General features: G+C 37.7%; 1 protein-coding gene across 9 annotated transcripts in view; it reads left to right on the forward strand.

Moving 5' to 3' along the window:
• DCLK2 (doublecortin like kinase 2) overlaps nucleotides 1–20,280 on the forward strand; it is a 161,981-nt gene that overhangs the window by 13,585 nt on the left and 128,116 nt on the right. For all 9 annotated transcript variants that reach the window (XR_014016495.1, XM_081242378.1, XM_081242373.1 and 6 more), the window contains exon 2: nucleotides 6,163–6,497. Coding sequence is in view for 8 of the 9 variants with exons in the window: in XM_081242378.1 (XP_081098504.1) it covers nucleotides 6,163–6,497 (335 nt within the window). In the remaining variant the exon portion in view is untranslated. The remainder of the gene's footprint in view (nucleotides 1–6,162; nucleotides 6,498–20,280) is intronic.

Below are 20,280 nucleotides of genomic sequence, written 5' to 3' on the forward strand. Positions count from 1 at the left end.
CTTGCGTCTCCCTCCCTCCCACCCTCCCTATCCCACCCCTCTAGGTGGTCACAAAGCACCGAGCTGATCTCCCTGTGCTATGCGGCTGCTTCCCACTAGCTATCTATTTTACGTTTGGTAGTGTATATATGTCCATGCCACTTTCTCACTTTGTCACAGCCTCCCCCTCCCCATATCCTCAAGTCCATGCTCTAGTAGGTCTGTGTCTTTATTCCCGTCTTACCCCTAGGTTCTTTGTGACCTTTTTTTTTTCCCTTAGATTCCATATATACGTGTTGGCATATGGTATTTGTTTTTCTTTTTCTGACTTACTTCATTCTGTATGACAGACTCTAGGTCCATCCACCTCACTACAAATAACTCAATTTCATTTCTTTTTATGGCTGAGTAATATTCCATTGTATATATGTGCCACATCTTCTTTATCCATTCATCTATTGATGGACACTTAGGTTGCTTCCATGTCCTGGCTATTGTAAATGGAGCTGCAATGAACATTTTGGTACATGACTCTTTTTGAATTATGGTTTTCTCAGGGTATATGCCCAGTAGTGGGATTGCTGGGTCGTATGGTAGTTTTATTTTTAGTTTTTTAAGGAACCTCCATACTGATCTCTGTAGTGGCTGTATCAATTTACATTCCCTCCAACAGTGCAAAAGTGTTCCCTTTTCTCCACACCCTCTCCAGCATTTATTGTTTCTAGATTTTTTTGATGATGGCCATTCTGACCGGTGTGAGATGATATCTCATTGTAGTTTTTTGTTTGTTTGTTTGTTTTTCCCGGTACACGGGCCTCTCACTGTTGTGGCCTCTCCCGTTGCAGAGCACAGGCTCCAGACGTGCAGGCCCAGTGGCCATGGCTCACGGGCCCAGCTGCTCCGTGGCATGTGGGATCTTCCCGGACCGGGGCATGATCCCGTGTCCCCTGCATCGGCAGGCGGACTCTCAACCACTGCACCACCAGGGAAGCCCTCATTGTAGTTTTGATTTGCATTTCTCTAATGATTAGTGATGTTGTGCATCCTTTCATGTGTTTGTTGGCAATCTGTATATCTTCTTTGGAGAAATGTCTATTTAGGTCTTCTGCCCATTTTTGGATTGGGTTGTTTGTTTTTTTGTTATTGAGCTGCATGAGCTGCTTATAAATCTTGGAGATTAATCCTTTGTCAGTTGCTTCATTTGCAAATATTTTCTCCCATTTTGAGGGTTGTCTTTTTTTTTTTTTTTTTTTGCGGTATGCGGGCCTCTCACTGTTGTGGCCTCTCCCGTTGCGGAGCACAGGCTCCGGACGTGCAGGCTCAGCGGCTATGGCTCACAGGCCTAGCCGCTCCGCGGCATGTGGGATCTTCCCGGACCGGGGCACGAACCCGTGTCTCCTGCATTGGCAGGCGGACTCTCAACCACTGCGCCACCAGGGAAGCCCATTGAGGGTTGTCTTTTGGTCTTGTTTATGGTTTCCTTTGCTGTGTAAAAGCTTTTAAGTTTCATTAGGTCCCATTTGTTTATTTTTGTTTTTATTTCCATTTCTCTAGGAGGTGGGTCAAAAAGGATCTTGCTGTGATTTATGTCATAGAATGTTCTGCCTGTGTTTTCCTCTAAGAGTTTGATAGTGTCTGGCCTTACATTTAGGTCTTTAATCCATTTTGAGTTTATTTTTGTGTATGGTGTTAGGGAGTGTTCTAATCTCATACCTTTACATGTACCTGTCCAGTTTTCCCAGAACCACTTATTGAAGAGGCTGTCTTTTCTCCACTGTATATTCTTGCCTCCTTTATCAAAGATAAGGTGACCATATGTGCGTGGGTTTATCTCTGGGCTTTCTATCCTGTTCCATTGATCTATATTTCTGTTTTTGTGCCAGTACCATTCTGTCTTGACAGCTCTGTGGAGGATGAGTGTGCCTCATGAGCTACTCTAATCTGGGGAGAAAAGAGAGGGAGCAGGGTTGAAGGGGATGGGTTCCAGAGATGCTTAGACCAAGTCAGCAGTTTTGCTAACTCTGTTGAATATGGGGCAAAAAGAAGAGAGACAGGAGTTTTGGTTTTTGCCTGGGTGACTGTGTAGGTGGTGATTTCATTAAGTTGGGGAACTCCAGAAGAGAAGTGTTTGAGGTTGGGTGGCAATCATGGGGAGTGAAGTTAGTTTTAGACTTGTGGCACGTGAGACAGCTGTAGATGATCTCGTAGAGATGCTCTTGAAGTGGTTTGAACTCAAGAAAGGACTGGGCTGGAGATGTCTCAGAGTCCGGGTGGTGATTGAAGCCGTGGGATGTGGCTGCCCCCAGAGAGTCTAAGGAGGATGAAGTGGATGCAGGGGAGAAGGGGGTCCCAAAAAGCAGACTGAGAAGGGGCTACCAAAGAAGTAAGAGGTAAGCCAAAAGAAATTAGATCCTGGAAGCTGAGGAGGAAAAGGATCTGCAGGGCGAGAATCGTGACTGGTGTCCAATGCCCTCAGAAGACGCCAAGGGAAATTACAAGAAGTGCTTGGCATTTGGCAGTTAGGAGAGAAGTGCTTGGGATCAGGGTGTTTCAGCCCGGGGAGCACGGGGAGCAAAGGTGATGCTGCAGTGGCTTAAGAGCCGATTGTGGGCGAGGAAGTGGGAGAAACCAGATGAGGAGCTGGGCAGTGAATGGAAGCCAAAGCACATTAGGTGGAAGGGGCGAGGAACGAAGAGCGTTAAGATCTGTGTGTGCTACAGTGGGAGATACTCTATAAAGTCCTGGTAGGTAAATGGAGGAGAGAAGGAGAACGTGCCTGAAACCTCAGCATGAGCAGCAGGAAGGACCCAGATGTTGCGAGAGACTTAACATTGAATAGGAGGAGGGTACCCTTGTCACTGAAAAGGGAGAAGAGGTGGGAAAATTGGCCCAGACTGAAATACATCTGTAGGGATGACGGTTTTCAGAGAACAAGAGATTGGGGCGTTCCTAGCTTTTAGTACCCTCTTGCCTCTTAAATAGGAGGCAGTTCATTTGGTTGCGTAAGGATGAAAGTTAATGGTTAACAAGTACCCAGGTTGTATTACACAACTGTTGACCATTGGTTTGTCAACCTGCTAAACATGAAGTAATGCAGAGTGTCTCTGAACAGATGTCAGTGGTAGGAAGCCATAGGCATGCCACTGGAGAGTGTCAAAGGAGGTGGAAGGACTTTCTATTCTGCACTGTGCGTGAAAACAGTAAAAGTGTATCACCACTTCCTGCTTCTGTTCATCCTCTTTCTATACAGAAAACAGATCCTCTTAAAAAAAAAAAAAGTTCCTTGAAGTATAGTTGACTAACAATATTAGTTTCAGGCATATAACATAGTGATTTGATATTTTTATAGATTGCACACCATACAAAGTTATTATAAAATATTGGCTATATTGGCTATATTCCCTTTGTTGTACCTTACATTCCTGTGACTTATCTATTTTCTAACTAGTAGTTTGTAACTCTTAATCCTCTTCACCTACTTTGCCCCTCTCCCGACTCCTCTCCCCTCTGGTAACCACTAGTTTGTTCTCTGTGACACAAATCCTCTTCTGTGTAGTATTCATGTGATCATAATTTACAGAATGATTTCCCACCAATGTCTTATGGTCAAAGAACTGCTTTTAGAGATACAGAGAGGGAGAATATGAATACGTCTGAGTGTGTGTGTATGTATCTCAGTTCTCTTCAGCTAAAGACCACCAAGAACATACCTGGAGGTGAACAAGTTGAGTTTGCTACTCATTGCAGTAAGGAAGAATGGACATAACAGGATACCTCAGGGCAGCTCAGTAAGAGCTGCGAGAGCTGTCATAGAAATTGGGCTTTGGTTCCAAGGAAGCAGGGACTCATTCAGTATTGGGTGCTGTGAGAAGAAGGACAATTCTGTGATTGAATATCTCACTAAATCCTATTTATAGTGAGAGCAGACTAGATTTAGGAAAAAGCTATAGTTGGTAACGAAGTGGCAATCACTCATTGAGTGACCTTGTTTTTGTGTCACTTTATCATAGTCCCAGAATGGCTTCATTTGATATAGATATTCTGTAAGATGATATCCCACAGAAGGCCACAGGTCAGATCAGGTTATAGTAACACTGAGGTCTAGCTGTGAATGTTAGATCAATTCTGGACCTCAGGGACTGCTTTATTTTTCATATCTCCATGTATGAGATATATATATATATGTATATATATATATACATAACACATTTATATCTTTAAGTCTAATTTTAAAATGAGATGTTTATCCTTTCCTTGTTTTGGTGAGTGCGGTTTTAATATGTATTGGTAAGAGTTTAAAAAATTCTCTCACAGTGTGGTATTTTATCCATGAATCAAGGTTCATTACTTTAGGATATACTTTTTCAGCTGTATCAGTAACATAAAATGCACTGTCACTTGGAAAACTTGTTCTCTCTCTGGGGAATGAGTAGAAAACAGAAGATTCTTGCATGGATCCAGGTGGGAAGTGGGTGGTGCTGAGGGCAGAGGGGAGGGGCATTTTTAGAAATATTTAGAAGGTAGAGTGGACGGAACTTGGTGTCAGAATGCAGTGTGTAGGGAAGCCAGACGGGTGAGGGATGATGCCTAGGCTTCTAGCTGAGGAGTGTGAGTAGGAAGTGATGTTCCTCAACAGGATGGATGGAATGGAGAAGTGACAGGTTGGCAGGGGGGTAACAAATCTTAAACAAGAGTCCCTACAGTAGCATGACTGTGGTTGGGGGAAGACTGATTGCTTCTAATCAATCGTGTAGGTGCCTAGTGTCTAACAAAGAATAAGAATTTATTGTTTAATAGCAAGAGCTATAACTGCCTAAGGAACCAAAATCTTAAATGCTTTTGTCTGCATATTCTCTCCCTGTCGGCAAATCTATATATTAAAAATGAGGCTATTGGCTTCCCTGGTGGCACAGTGGTTGAGAGTCTGCCTGCCGATGCAGGGGACACGGGTTCGTGCCCCGGTCTGGGAAGATCCCACATGCCGTGGAGTGGCTGGGCCCGTGAGCCATGGCCGCTGAGCCTGTGCGTCCGGAGCCTGTGCTCCACAACGGGAGAGGCCACAGTGGAGAGAGGCGCGTGTAATGCAAAAAAAAAAAAAAAAAAAAAAAAAATGAGGCTATTAAACTGCATGTGTGAAAAAATAATGAATTCTTTTTGAGTTAGAAGATACCTTGGAGAAAATTTTAGAGTGTAATCCTTTTATCTTGCATGCCAGAAAGTTGAGACTAAAAAGAAGTGGGTGACTTCTGAGTGTCCTGAGAGAAAAAGTGTGATTTTTCAACATAAAGTTTTGGAACTTAAAATTAATGAACATTGAATCAGTTAACCAATTGACAAATACTATAGTTTTAATGTTTTACTTAGTGAAAATTAAGCAGAAGCCTGCATGAATAATGAATACATCATTTTAACTACTAAATATCCTTCTTCATTTAAGTAGACAATGAAAAGGTTGTCTATTTAAACTATTTGAAATTCATATTCTTCCATTAAGGAAAAAATGCTTGCGATATGTTTCTTTGAGCTGTCAAAACTCTCCCTTCATTTTTGCAGTGCTTCATTAATTGAGTAAATGATCATATAACTGAATATGTGAATTTAGTCAGCTATGTGAATTCTGTAGTAACTTTTCTTTGATTAGGGCTGAAATCTATAATTGGAAGGAGGAGGAAGACAGTTTTATTTCCATGAGAATGTATTATTCTGTGATACAGTTATTTCTTCCAGAATGAGACGTTAAAAATTAAATTAGTTAATGGACTTTTGGAAGTAGAGAGTACCTTAGAATTCACCTGGTTCAACAACGTCCCTTTACAGATACTGATGTTGGGAAGCACAGTGCAGGGACTTCCCTGGTGGTCCAGTGGTGAGGACACTGCGCTTTCACTGTTGAGGGCGCAGGTTCTATCCCTGGTTGGGAAACTAAGATCCCATAAGCTGCGCTATCCAGGGTGACATTTGACCAGAATAAAACCCAGATCTCTAGTTTCTTCATCCAGTGCATTTCACTCTAATGTATGCTATTCTCTCAAAACCAACCTGGATGCTATTGAAAATAAAGGGGTGTGGGTGGAATGCCAAACCTGTTAAGTTGAGGATTCACTTAATGGGCCTTTTTGCTTCATGCACAATGCTCCTGTGGTGGGGACAACCACATTGATAAAACTGGTTTTTGCTTTTTAGGTGAGAGTTACGTGTGTGCGTCGAATGAACCGTTTCGTAAAGTTGATTACACCAAAAACGTTAATCCAAACTGGTCTGTGAACATCAAGGGTGGGACCACCCGAGCCTTGGCTGCTCCCTCCTCAGTGAAGAGTGAAGTGAAGGAAAGTAAAGATTTCATCAAACCCAAATTAGTGACTGTGATTCGAAGTGGAGTGAAGCCTAGAAAAGCTGTGCGGATCCTTCTGAATAAGAAGACTGCTCATTCCTTCGAACAGGTCTTAACAGATATCACCGAAGCCATTAAACTGGACTCAGGAGTGGTGAAGAGGCTCTGCACGCTGGACGGGAAGCAGGTAGGATGTTTCCAGCCCCACGCTGTCTGTCTGTCTTTTAAACTCTCCCTGTACCACGGTGGTTACATAGTTAATATGAATTTCATAGTTCCCTAGAAGTTATTCTAACAGTCCTACTTGTGAGAGGCCTGTGTGTGTTGGCCTTTGTCATGAAAAATGTAAGTGGCTTACCTGTCTCTTTACCCAAATATCTCAAAAGTAAATGTAGAGAAATCTATCATGTACTTCTTATGGCTATTGGAAGGGAAATGTAAACTTCTTTTTTTTTTAATTGAAGTATAGTTGATTTACAATGTTGTGTTAATTACTGCTGTGCAACAGAGTGATTCAGTTTTACATATATATACTTCTTAAAATATTCTTTTCCATTATGGTTTATCATAGGATATTGAATATAGTTCTCTGTGCTATACAGTAGGACCTTGTTGTTTATTCATTCTATATATAAAAGCTTACATCTGCTGACCCCATACTCACACTCTATCCCTCCCCCAGCCTTCTCCCCCTTGGCAGCCACAGTCTGTTCTCTATGTCCATGATTCTGTTTCTGTTTCAGAGTTAGGTTCATTGTGTCATATTTTAGATTTCACATATAAGTGATATCATGTGGTATCTGTCTTTCTCTTTCTGACTTCACTTAGTATGATTGTCTCTAGTTGCATCCATGTTGCTGCAAATGGCATTATTTCATTCTTTTTTTATTGCTGAGTAGTATTCCACTGTATATATATACCACGTCTTCTTTATCCATTCATCTGTCAGTGGACATTTAGGTTGTTTCCATGTCTTGGCTAATATGAATAGTGCTGTTATGAACATAGCGGTGCATGTATCTTTTTGAATTACAGTTTTGTCCGGGTATATGCCCAGGAGTGGGATTGCTGGATCATATGGTAATTCTATTTTTAGTTTTCTGAGGAACCTCCATATTGTTTTCCACAGTGGTTGCACCAGAAGGGAAATGTAAACTTCTGAGGAAAGAGTGTATGTTGAAGAGGCTTCCTACATTAAATGGGATATTCTCTAGTTAAGAATAAGAACATCTGTTGACCAGTAGAGTCAATATGGGTTTTGGTAAATCACAGAAGTAAAAATAAAAGATATTTAATACTTTCAGAAAAGCCTTTTCTCCCTACTTATGTATAATATAGAAAATGCATTTCAAAGAATGTTCTTTTATAGGAATGTCCATTTGAGTTTCATAGGAAACAATAGAGGTAATTAAACAGCATTTCTGAAAATGTACACAAATTACACAGGAAGATGCAAGCCAAATTATGGTAACAATATACCAGGGAATCTAATAGACTAAAAAAAATTGAGCAAATTTCAGGAATGCATGAATAGCATTTATACAAGTATTGAGTTTCATAACAATCAGATTATCATTCCTAAAAAGAAACATGAGGCTTCTAAAATGTATTTTTTCCTAATTTCAATAAAGTTAAGTTGTTTAGTTTTACATTGTATTAAACTATAGTTTCCAGCATTCAATTTGTTTCTTCATTCCATTTTGTTTCTTCCAACATAATTTATTTTGAAGTGTTTGGCTTGTGTAGTGCTGAGAATGAATAATATAAAACACTGGAGTGGTGTCTTCTGGAAAAACACAATTATGTTCTAATTTTCTAAGACCAGATCTAGTTACTGGGTTGTTTTCATAAACATAATCAAAATTTTAAAAAATACGTTCTGAAAATTCCAGTAGATTATAGTGAGTTTACAATGACTTTTCTAATTAATTAAATTAATAGTTAGAAGGCATAACGTTTCATAGCAGCCTGCCCCAAGATAGGTTCACAGTATGAATGGAAATAGACACTTTACAAATTGAGTTAATAGCACATCACAACATAAAACACCTTAAGATTCACCCTGCAAATAAGTGAAAAAAAAATTAGACCACAAAACAGAAAGATTTGGTAAATCGAATAGCTGATTTTTGGTGGACACAGTGAAGACAGGAAATGGGGAAGACAAATATTTAATATACCTAATGAAAGGAAAAATGAAAATCAAAGCTGAAGCAAATTAGAAAACATAAATGACATATAAACAGGAAATTCAATAAAGATTTTAAAAACTGAAACAGATTTGGAAATCTACAAATAAATGTTGTTCAGGGAAAATGTAAGTAAAATATAGAAGTTGAACAGCTAATTGAAATAGAAATCACTGAAATTTTAATAGGTATTCAAAAAAGTTATCTTTGAAAAGGCTCCAGACTAGAAATATTCATATGTAAAATTGTTAACTAAAGCACAAGCAACCCAAATCACCAACATGTTAAAGAATAATGCTGTTATGAGTAGACTTATGACAGAATTAAAGGATGGCTTACTATTAAGAAACCTGTTTATACATGAGATCTAGAGGGAAAAGCATGGTAGTATACACAGTCCCCAAAAAATGTCACAAAGGCATTTGACAAAATACAAAATCTATTTTCAGTTAAAGATTTAGTAATAAAAATGGGAGGTGAATTCTCTAATACAATAAAAAAAGAAAAATTCCTATCTGAAACAAAAAGTCCATGTATTGGTAAACAAATGAGTTACAGGAAGCATATCTATGACAGTCAGGTACAAGATAAGGACGCCTGATAGCACCTAGTACTCAACATTCTTCTATACATTCTTCCTGATTTTTATTTATAGTTTAATTGCAATTTCCATAAGAATGTAAATGAGATTGTTTTGGAGTGAGGAGAGCGATACCTGACAAAGTGATTTTAAAAGTTAATCTGGAAAAATAAGCAGGAAAATTTTTGGAAATAATGATTAATGGGCTCTCATGCTACTAAATATTAAATCAGCATCCTCATAACCATACCAAAAAGAAATTCCAGGTGTTTTAAAAATATAGGTGTCAAAATGAGACACAAGAATTAAAGGAAAATATGTCAATAGTTATGTTGAAATGGGAAAGGATTTTCTAAGTAGTAAAGAAGTGGAAAAATCAGAGGGAGACGTTGATTGGTTGGACATAAAAATTAAACATTTCTAGACATCCATGCACCCCAGTGTTCATTACAGCACTATTTACAATAACCAGGTCATGGAAGCAACCTAAATGTCCATTGACAGACAAATAGATAAAGAAGATGTGGTACCTATATACAGTGGAATATTACTCATCCATAAAAAGGAACAAAATTGGGTCATTTGTAGAGACATGGATGGACTTAGAGACTGTCATACAGAGTGAAGTAAGTCAGAAAGAGAGAAACAAATATCATGTATTAATGCATATATGTGGAATCTAGAAAAATGGTACAGATGAACTGGTTTGCAAGGCAGAAATAGAGACACAGATGTAGAGAACAAACGTATGGACACCAAGGGGGGAAAGTGGGGGCAGGGGTGGTGGTGGGATGAATTGGGAGATTGGGATTGACATATATACACTAATAGGTGTAAAATAGATAATTAATAAGAACCTACTGTATAAAAATAAAATTCAAAAAATAAAAAGGAAAAAAATTTTTTTAAAGACTTAAAGAAAATTTCTAGATGTCAAGCAAGGATTATATGCGTTTACGTTGAGTCATACTAGTTTAATATGAAACAAAACCCACTACAATGGAAAAGTGGATAAAGGGCCAAACAGACAATTTGAGAAGATAGGATTATAAATCATAAGCATAAAAAAAGTTCAGTCTCGCTAATAAGAATGTGAATTAAGGCAATGAGATATTCATTTTTAAAACTGACAGGTTTTTTTAAAACAGAAAATGTCTGTTATTTTTTAATGTGCAGTGAATTGGCTTTCTCAGTGATGGAAGTGCAAATTTCATAATCTTTATCGAAAGCAATTTATTATGTACAACTCAAAAATATTTTTACTATTTGAACTAGTAAATTAACATCTAGGAATTTATCCTAAATAATCGAAGATGCAAACATAATTATGCATAAAAATTTTCATCCCAGCAATAAAAGAAAAGATTGGAAACAATTTAAAATCTCTAAAGTAGAAAACAGTTAAATGATTTGACCATAGAATTTATATGTAGTGGGCATTGAAAATTGTGTTGGGGGAATATTTAAAGACACGGGAAAATGTTAAGTGGAAAAAGCAAGAAAAAAACTCTGTAGTATGTTTTCAATCTATGTTAAGAAAGAAGAGTGAGGAAGAAAATTTTTTTAATGAATTCAGAAGGAAAAAAGATTATAGTTGCCGTCAGAAATCCAGTATTTGCTGTTCTGATTTCCATTGCTTCTTTCTCATGTCTGCTTAGAAGCAGAAACTCAAGCACTGAGAAAGAAAACAAGACTGATTTCAATCAGACTGAAGGAATTAAAACATTGAGTTAATCGTTGAAATTTTGGCATGTGGTTATAAAATGTTAGTATCACTTTTGTCACTTTTTATGTCTTATAAAAATTAAAATATTATTTCCCACATGCAGAGAAAAGAGATATTTTTAAACTTTGAAATAAAATGTTTATTTGGAAAAATAAGAGATTTCATTTTGATAGACACAGCTTTGGATATTATATTTTCAGATTGCCTGGTACTCTTAAAAGCTGTAGTTTTCTAGGCACTGATTCAACATTTGTACTATAAGTGGACTTATATTTAAACTTCAAGTCTGTCTTTTGGTTGGTTTATGTTATAAGTATAAAGAGAGATGAAATCTTGCTTTGAAATAGCCTAAGAGATTTTTCTTTTTCTTAAGATTAATGCAGACCTTTAAATGGACAGTGTTCATTTTGAATTTTTTCCATAAAATGATTTTTAAAAAATTATCTGCTTTCTGAAAATTCTCAGGAACAGCTTTGCTTAGGTGAAGAGAAAGGAACTAAGATGTGTTCATGAGTTGTCCCTGTACAAAATTTTAGACTGTCTGCCTTGACTTTAATGTTCTTTTTCCTGGTTACTTCCTACTCAGATTTGTTGTTTTCATTTTAATTAGTCTGATCTTTGACACAGGATAGAGATTAAACAATTTATAGACAATTCATCGTGAACAGTCAATGAGCCCATTCTGATACTTGTGCTAGAGTTTCAAGGGGCCCTGCTTATCTTTTATGGGCTTGAAAACTTTCTTGATTGAAGAAGCAATGGGGTGTCATGTGCCAGTTAGCATTCATGTTGTGAAAACGATGTCCCTGAAATCTTTTCTTCCCTCAGAATGGATGATCACATCTTCCTAGTAGTATTGTCTCCATTTACAAGGTCTGACTTGGTTAGTACAACTAATTGACGTATTTTATGTCTCTTTATGAAATCACTTCAAATAAGATCACGTTTTAGGATTTTATCCATGTTAACTCTTGGGTTTTCTTTAGTGTCAAGACATGGTTCTCAGCTGGGCACACTTTTACCCCTAGGGAACATTCGGTAATGTCTGTAGTCATTCTTTGATTGTCTTGACTGGAGGTGGGAATTCTACTGGCATCTAGTGGATAGAGGCCAGGGAAACTGCTAACCATCCTGCAGTGCACAGGACAGCCACAGCATAATTCTCTGGGTCCAAAATGTCAGTAATGCTGAGATTCAGAAATCTTGGTATAAAGTAAGTGAAATGATTCAAAGGGAAATGATACTTATTAAAATAGTAACTTTGTTATCAATTAGGCCACATGATATAAGTTCTGTTTATCTCAGACCTTAGAGACGTTCTCACTTTCTGTCCACTTTTTATGTAATTGAGGCAGGTGTGTTAGAATATCATGGTTTGTACTCTTTCTTGTCCAGGATTTCAAACTATTTGTCTTCGTTGTGTGAGGCTGACATACAGTTGGGTAGTATAGCTTCACAGGGGATTAAATAAAGATGTCCCAAATCATTTCACCTGTATTTAAAGAGAAGCCTAAGAAATCAGGATTTAGTCTCGTGAAGTTTTAAGTATTTAATACTTAAAAGTGATAGCATGATTATCAATTTTTTAAAACTATACAACCTAGGTATTTATAGATGGGATGACTAGAGAAAAGCATTCATAAATAGAAGTCATCACTATTCCCCTAAGTAGTTTTCTTTGAACTCGCAATTAATTTAGATTAAATGCTTGACTTTTGTTTTTCTTCTTAAAAACAAAATCTTGAACTTTTAAGTTAAATTGTATAGAAAAACAAGGTTTACTTTTTAAATTTTTTGAAAAACAGAGTGACTTTCTCAGAATAAACTGCAGCAGAGTGGTAGTTCTTTAAAAAAAAAAATCTTTATTCTGTTAAGGAACTGAAAAGTCCAACTATAGCTTTAGTCCACATGTGTAAAAAATTCTAGCTTTTAGCTTTCCCAGAAACAGCAGAGTTTTAACATAAAAGAAACATACTTAGTGGAATTTTGGAACAAGTTGATTCTTGTCATGGGCAGAGACAAAACAGACTCAAAAATTGCTAGCAGTTGATGCTTTGGGGGTAAAATACTTCCAGACTTTGGGACCGCTGCCAACTTCAGGATGCCCACGTGCCGTGGGTCCTTCTTGGGGAACATGGCAACCCCTTGGAGTGCCTTCATCTTATCAGCCGTATTAGTTTATGAAGGTTTCCATCCTCACTTTTCTTAAAGTTTATTTCACGGGTACTATACTATTAATAATATTTATTTTGTATCTTTTATTTTTCCAGCATCACATTTTTCTAGCGAAGATTCATTTCTTTGTAATGACCCAACCGTACTTACTTAAAACAATCTCTTCTCAAATTGCTGCAGAAAAATCACACGGTTGAATTTTTCCTTGATGTAGATGAGAACAGTTCGGTTTTAATTCTCACTCTGCTGCCAATGCATGCACATCCTTTCGTAGATAATAGAAATCCAGACAACAGTGTTTTGTCCTCTTAGATAAATTCACACCTCTGAAGAGTGGGTAGCTGATCTGTCTCACGTAATGGAAGATTTATCCCAATCAGGAATTAACAGACTGTGAGTAACTAGTGGGATTTTTCAGTACAGCTGGAGTCTAGTATAGAAAGGTATTTTCATTTGTTCTTCGATTCCTCATCTAAGCAGATATATCTCTGCCCTTAAAAAGGGGGGGGAGAAGCTTAATCTTTGTTTTTTATTTAATGAACGCTTTTCTTCAAAGAGTGATCTGAAAAGTGGGAAGAAAGAAAAAAGCATTTAGATATCCCTCTTCAAGTAAAGTTTGTGTTTTGCCATTTTGATATCCATGGTGTAGGCAATTTCCCCTGACCTTAAATAATACCTTCTCCTTTTTAATGGGAAACTGAAGGAAAACACTAAAATCCTGTTAGTAATGATGGCAGTTGAAAATTAGGAGAAGAGATGCTTAAGAAAAACAATTTTAGCTCTCAGTGAATTATGCAAGTTAAAGTGTAGGTGAGATAAAAATGACTTTACTGGGAACTCTTTTGTTTCCTTATTCTTTTGATGTCTAAGTTGTAGTAATGCATAGAACATAAAGATTATATTGAATTAGTTTTATTTTGTTATAAATGAATTTTCCACTGATTATAATAATTATTAAAATATATATTTTGTCACATATGTATTGTGCATTGCTTAGAATAATAGCTTAATTAGCTAATAGATAATAGCTAATCGCTTACTGTGTCAGGCATTATGTTGTGCTTTACATTAGTCTTCTTCACTAATCTTCATAGCAGCCTTGAGAGTTAGGTAGGGCATTTTCCACTTAGCAGTGGGCAAGTTGAAGTAAAGAGAAATCAAGAATCATGCAGCTGGTGGCGGAGCTGGGGTTCATATCCAGAGAGTGTGATCCTAGATCCCGCACTTCCCACAGCTACGGTATGAGCCACCTGTGGTCAGGCTTTGGGAAAGGCTTCAGTGATAATGAGGGACAGGACAAATAACTAATAAGAAAAACAGGTTATGTCAAAGAAAATCTTAAATTTTAGAGTGATGCAGTTTTACCTGGGGTTTCTCTAAAATCTATGTAATAATAGGTTGTGTGGTAAAATTATACTTGGAGTAGGATCTGAAAAATGAAATAATAGGTTAAGGAGTGATTATATGCTTGACAAAAAGATGACTCAGGGTTATTTTATAGATTTAAAAAAAATTAAAGTATATGACATTGCAGAAAGTTTAGAAAATATAGGAAAAACTAAATGCACAATCCTTCCATTTTAGCCCCTTGTTTTTGTAATTGAGTATTCCTATCAATATTTTCATATACACATGTTTTTGTCTCTCTTTTAAGAGAAAACTACCCAGGTAAAATCAGTATATTTCTATTGGAAAAATGCAAAAAATTCAGGGAAATGCAAAGAATGAAAGTTTTTTCCACATCTGCCCTGCTTCCCCAACCTCACTCTACTTCTTAAAAGGAACCACCTAATACGTTTTGTTAATGCAATTTAAATACATATATACACATAGTTTTTACATAACATGGTTTTTATGTGTAATCGTGTATCCTGCTTTTTTCACTTGTTAATCATACTCTTCCGTGTTATATAATCTGCACATTTCATACTTAAATGACTGAATAATGGTCAATTGGCTAGATGGACTGTAATTTCTCTAACGTATTGCTGGACATTTGGCTTGTTTCCAGCTTTTCATACTTTTATCCTCTGATCATCTTGCTACATGTAGATTTTAACATCATTGGATCAGTTCCTTTCTTTAGGATGGATTCCTAGAGGCAGATTACTCGAAGAGACTCTTACGGATTTTGGGGTTTCAGAGATACAATCAAAGCTGTAGACACAAAGTTGTCCTAGTTGACAACGCTCCTGGCATGTGCCCCAGTATTTCTGAAGCTAGGAGAGGCTTAGGAGTGGATTAGACATGACAGCCGGGTATAAAATGGTCATAATTTGATTTTTTTGCATGGAAAAATGTACATTCTGCACAATTCCTGTTGTGTAAATTGAAGCCTACATGCATTCCTCTTATCACCTTTGCTACTTTCTGTTCTAGAGAGTAGTTTAAGGAGAAAAGCCAGTTGAGCTGTGTATCAGTTTTTTATTCAAGGCAAGTGACGACCAACTAGTCTTGAAAATGTTAAGTTTAGTAGGGAGAAACCTTTTTTTTTTTTTTAAGCAAGTAACCCACATTATGGTACTACGTCACCTTAATCTTGAACTGAAGGACCCATCATTTCATTCAGTGTTTTTTTTTTTTTTTTGATAACCTTTGCCTAGCTGCCAAAAATCCCCTGAGTATATTTCTGGTATTTAGTGAAGTCAGGTAGCTTTTTGCTTTGTGGTATTTTGACTCAGAATTGAGTCAAGGATATTACTTGCAGTAGTCACTTTGTAAACTTCATTGCTTTTGGTCATAGCTCACTTTTGGATTTGTTTTGTTCTTTTTGTATGCTATCATGAGTGTCTGCTGATCACAGTTTCTACCAATATGTGTAATATGTAGTATTACTTTACAAGTTTTACTAGATTTTATGAAAGGGTCATTTATTCATCATGCCTTATGGTAAAAACAAGGACAGGTGCAAAGTCAGCATGGTGTTTTAGAATGTATAATTGAGACAGGAAATTGTTTAGTCCAGCTTGCTAATTTTATAGGTGAGAAATCTTTCGGGGCTCATAATAGCTTTTGAGAACCTGATGAAATCTGTGGCTCTTCTCTTCCAAGTAAAGCCTGACTCAAAATTTTGTGTATGATCAGCTTGTTTGCAGTTTAAGAAACTCTTCTTTGGCCTATTTTACTCTCTTCCCTTTAGTAGGGGGAAGTGTTTTATTTTCAGCCTTAAAGTCATTGATTTTTCTAGAGAGCAAAAGTTAAGCTTGACCGTGGTCATCCACGTTCTTAGGGTGTTGCCTCATAGAAGAGGAATTAATTGAATCTAAACTAAAAATTGCTTCATGGAGAAAAATAGTGCTAGAGTCTGTATTTGCATTTTCAGTAACCCTGTGCAATTTTCTAGATTTAAAAATTAACCTCTTGCATTTTTCTTAAGTAAGGAAGAGCACCACATTTCAAAGCTAGTAAGACTAGCTTTCATGAATATTCTGTGTGTGTGTATTTTTAGAACATTTTAATTGTACTCCGATGAGCTGCCAGACTCCCAGCAAAGTATTGGAAAGCTTGTAGTCATTAGAGGTTCGCCTCCACAGAAGTTAAATTCTCTGGGCCTGAGGAGTGTTAGAAATGAAGCAACACTTCCCCAGAAGGAGCAGTCTGGTTTTCCTTATGCATTTCAGGCTCGTTTAAGACTTGAAACAGTAAAGTTTTATTTTAAATTTTCTTTTTTTGTTTTATGATGGTTTATGGTAAACTTCTCTAAATGTGAGCATAAAGACATTTGATTATATTTTTAAATATTGCTCTTTGTTTGCCCACATGATAAGTCATTAAATGCCATTTTAAGTATGAGTTGTGGAAGATATTTAAATATCTGTGTATTGGTACTTATTAAAACTGACATTAGTTAACATGGTTGTGTTTCTGAAGGATTAAGTCTATTAAACACCTAGTCTTTGGTATCATTTATGCTCTGTGTTTTTAGTGGTAAAATATTATGGCTACACATGCCATTGTGAAAATGCAAATTAAAAAAACAGTCTTTCTTTTTATAAAATGCAAAAGTTGTGTAAATGGAAACTTGTAAAAGCCTAGTTAGGTAACTTAATGCATATTTTAAATGTCTTTTCACTTAATACAGCAGTCCAGACTTTTACATGTAGAGAGAAGGTTTAACTTTTCTAGAAGTTTTAAAAGTGATTTTTGCTTCCAGAGTATTCCTGCCTAGGCAGCACTAGTCAATCAACGTCTTAATCACTTCTTGAATTTCTAGGTTAAGGGAGTTGAGGTCAGTGTGATTTGTGCCCTAAGGAGCTGATTATATGCATTGGAGTCAGAAAATACAAACTGAAGTTTGATTTAAATATATTTATTTCCTATGAGGCACAATTGCATTTTAATATTGAATGAGGCAAGGCTCATACTTTTGCGATGAGGGATATCATTAAAGATTTTTAGTAATGGGAAAGAAAAGACACCAACATTTAATGCCAGCTCTTGTGGCAGACTGTTTACACGTGTTGACGTTTAAGTCTCGGGAGCACCCTGAGATGGTATATGGTGATATCTCTATGCAAGGAATGTTACAGATCATGTTTACAGAACTTTGGCCCTTTGGTTTCAGTTAGACATGTTGACGTGACGGTGCACTTACCCTACAAGGTTTCCTTTGCTCCAGACATCTTTTATTTACTTTCAGAGTTAGCTTTTAAGATCCAAAGGAATATTTATCTCACCACTTTCTAATTATTCCTGATTGTTTTCCAAAATCTATTATGTAGCATGATTATTTTCTTTAGTCTTTAGACTTGGCTCAGAATGTCTTGCTAGACTTTTCCCAAAACTTATATTTCACCCTCAAATGGTGAACAGTTTATTAATTTCGTTCTATGGATCATAATTCCTTACTATCATTTATTTTGTGGGTCAAGTTGTCCTAGGTTTTTCCAAGTTGGATCCTATGCCTAAGCATACATGGAGAGTAAGGACCATAGGGAACCTTGTCAGGTTCATAATTAGACCTTGCGGTGAAGAAAAGTGTAACAGTAATTCTGTATCCCAGAGGTAGTTCCAGACCCACTGTTCTCGGGTGTCTTCTCTCCATGTGTGTCTAAGACACGTAATTTCTATTCATTGCACATGACTCCTAGTTTCTCTGCAACTCTGTCTTTGTCTGTCTTAGTATGTTTACCATTAAACCCCTAGAAACTGGGGGCCTAGAGTAAGTCTGATTGAGTTGATTGGTTATTGTCCCACGTAAGAACATCATCGTAGACCATTAGCCTCCCTGTTCTTGACCTAGAGATGGCTGCTTTTAAGGAAACGCTCACGATTTGTTGTGAACAGAACTGTGGTTTGAGTCGTATGACCCTGCAGCCTATGTGCAATGAACTTGGCTCTTAAGGGACTTGTGAGTATGCAGGGCATCTAGGGGATTCGGTGACTTTCTGATTCAGTGGTTCTTGGCTAGGAGTAATTTTGCCCCAGAGGGGACATTTGGAAATTTCTGCAGACATTTTTGGATGTTTTAACTGGAGAGGGGTGGGGGAGAGTGTGCTCCTGGCATGTAATGGGTACAGGCCAGGGATGCTGCTGTATGTCTCACAGTACACAGGACAGACCTTCACAACAAAGAATTATCTGGTCCAGAACATCAATAGTGCTGAGATTGAGAAACCATGGCCTAATTTAATGGATGTAAAGAGGAAAGAGATGGCATATTGAGCCAAATGCAAGTGGTTTTGGAATGTCCAGTGTAAGGGATGTAAGTAGATATGTACGGTTGAGTGTAGGTTTTGAAATTAAACAGTTAGGCAAGGGACTTCCCTGGTGGCACAGTGATTAAGGATCCGCCTGCCAATGCAGGGGACACGGGTTCATCCCTGGTCTGGGAAGATACCACATGCTGCGGAGCAACTAAGCCTGTGCGCCACAGCTACTGAGCCCACGCGCTGCAAGTACTAAAGCCCATGCACCGCAACAAATAGTAGCCCCCGCTCACCGCAACTAGAGAAAGCCCGCGCACAGCAACGGAGACCCAACGCAGCCAAAAATAAATAAATTAATTTTAAAAGTTAGGCAAGGGAAGGTTATGCACAGGATACACTGCATTTCCAGGGATGTGAACCTCATCCATTAGGCTGTGGGTTGCCATTGAAGAATGGTAAGAGGATCAGGCTTGCATTTTAGAATGTTTACCCTGGAGAGTATAAAATGAGTTCACAAAGATGATCAGTCCTAAAGGATTGAATGTCCCGGAAGCTGTCTCAGATAATATTATTTAAAAGTTGTGATATGTTTTACAGTTTCCTAAATGCTTATGGGAGTTGGGTCTTAAACTCTATTCCATATAGGAAGCAGAAGACATTCCTAGAGAAATTAACATAGTTTCGGAGGATAAAGATTTGACTTTAGCAGGAAATGAGAAAGAGAATGGGTCAGAGTTATGGAGTCTCTTAAGTCAACGGACAGAAAGTGTCATTTGGTTGGAGATTATACAAAGTCCTCATAGTGACTGGAAAGAAGTAGTATTTTATTTTCAATATTAGTGTTTTTAAAACAGCATTAATTTTCCTTGTGCTTTTTTAAATTTTTTAAAGAAATTTATTTATTTATTTATTTTTGGCTGCATTGGGTCTTCGTTGCTGCACACGGGCTTTCTCTAGTTATGGTGAGCGGGGGCTACTCTTTGTTGTGGTGCGCGGGCTTCTCATTGCAGTGGCTTCTCTTGTTGTGGAGCACGGGCTCTAGGCGCATGGGCTTCAGTAGTTGTGGCACGTGGGCTCAGTAGTTGTGGCTCGCAGGCTCTGGAGCGCAGGCTCAGTAGTTGTGGCACATGGGCTTAGTTGCTCCGCAGCATGTGGGATCTTCCCGGACCAGGGCTCGAACCCGTGTCCCCTGCATTGGCAAATGGATTCTCAACCACTGCGCCACCAGGTAAGCCCTTCCTTGTGCTTTTTATATTGTCACTTTGAGATGTTTGTGGCAGGATGGATATTGGGATTGTTACTTGGAAGTAATGCTGGAGTGTAGGTAAACACTGCCTTTCCTTATGTGCTGCTGGCCTTGTGGAGGCTTTCTCTCCTCCTTCCACGTCATACACCTAACAAGATCAGGTGATCTGTGACTGTGAGGCAGATTTATATTTGGGAGAACCTGTTACTGCAGTATGGAAAGTACTGCAATATTCTGTCCCCAATAACACATTTATGAATGACTTAAAAGATAGTCACTATGACAACTAGGAAACTTGAATACAAAAGTGCTTCTTGGTAGCAAAAGAAAAGGTACTTTTCCTTAAAATTATTAGCATGGCATAAAAGTACATGGTTCATTCTTCATGAGCAAGGTCATGATATAT

Source organism: Mesoplodon bidens (assembly GCF_964165515.1).
Source record: "Mesoplodon bidens genome assembly, chromosome: 1".
Lineage (NCBI taxonomy): Eukaryota > Metazoa > Chordata > Mammalia > Artiodactyla > Ziphiidae > Mesoplodon > Mesoplodon bidens.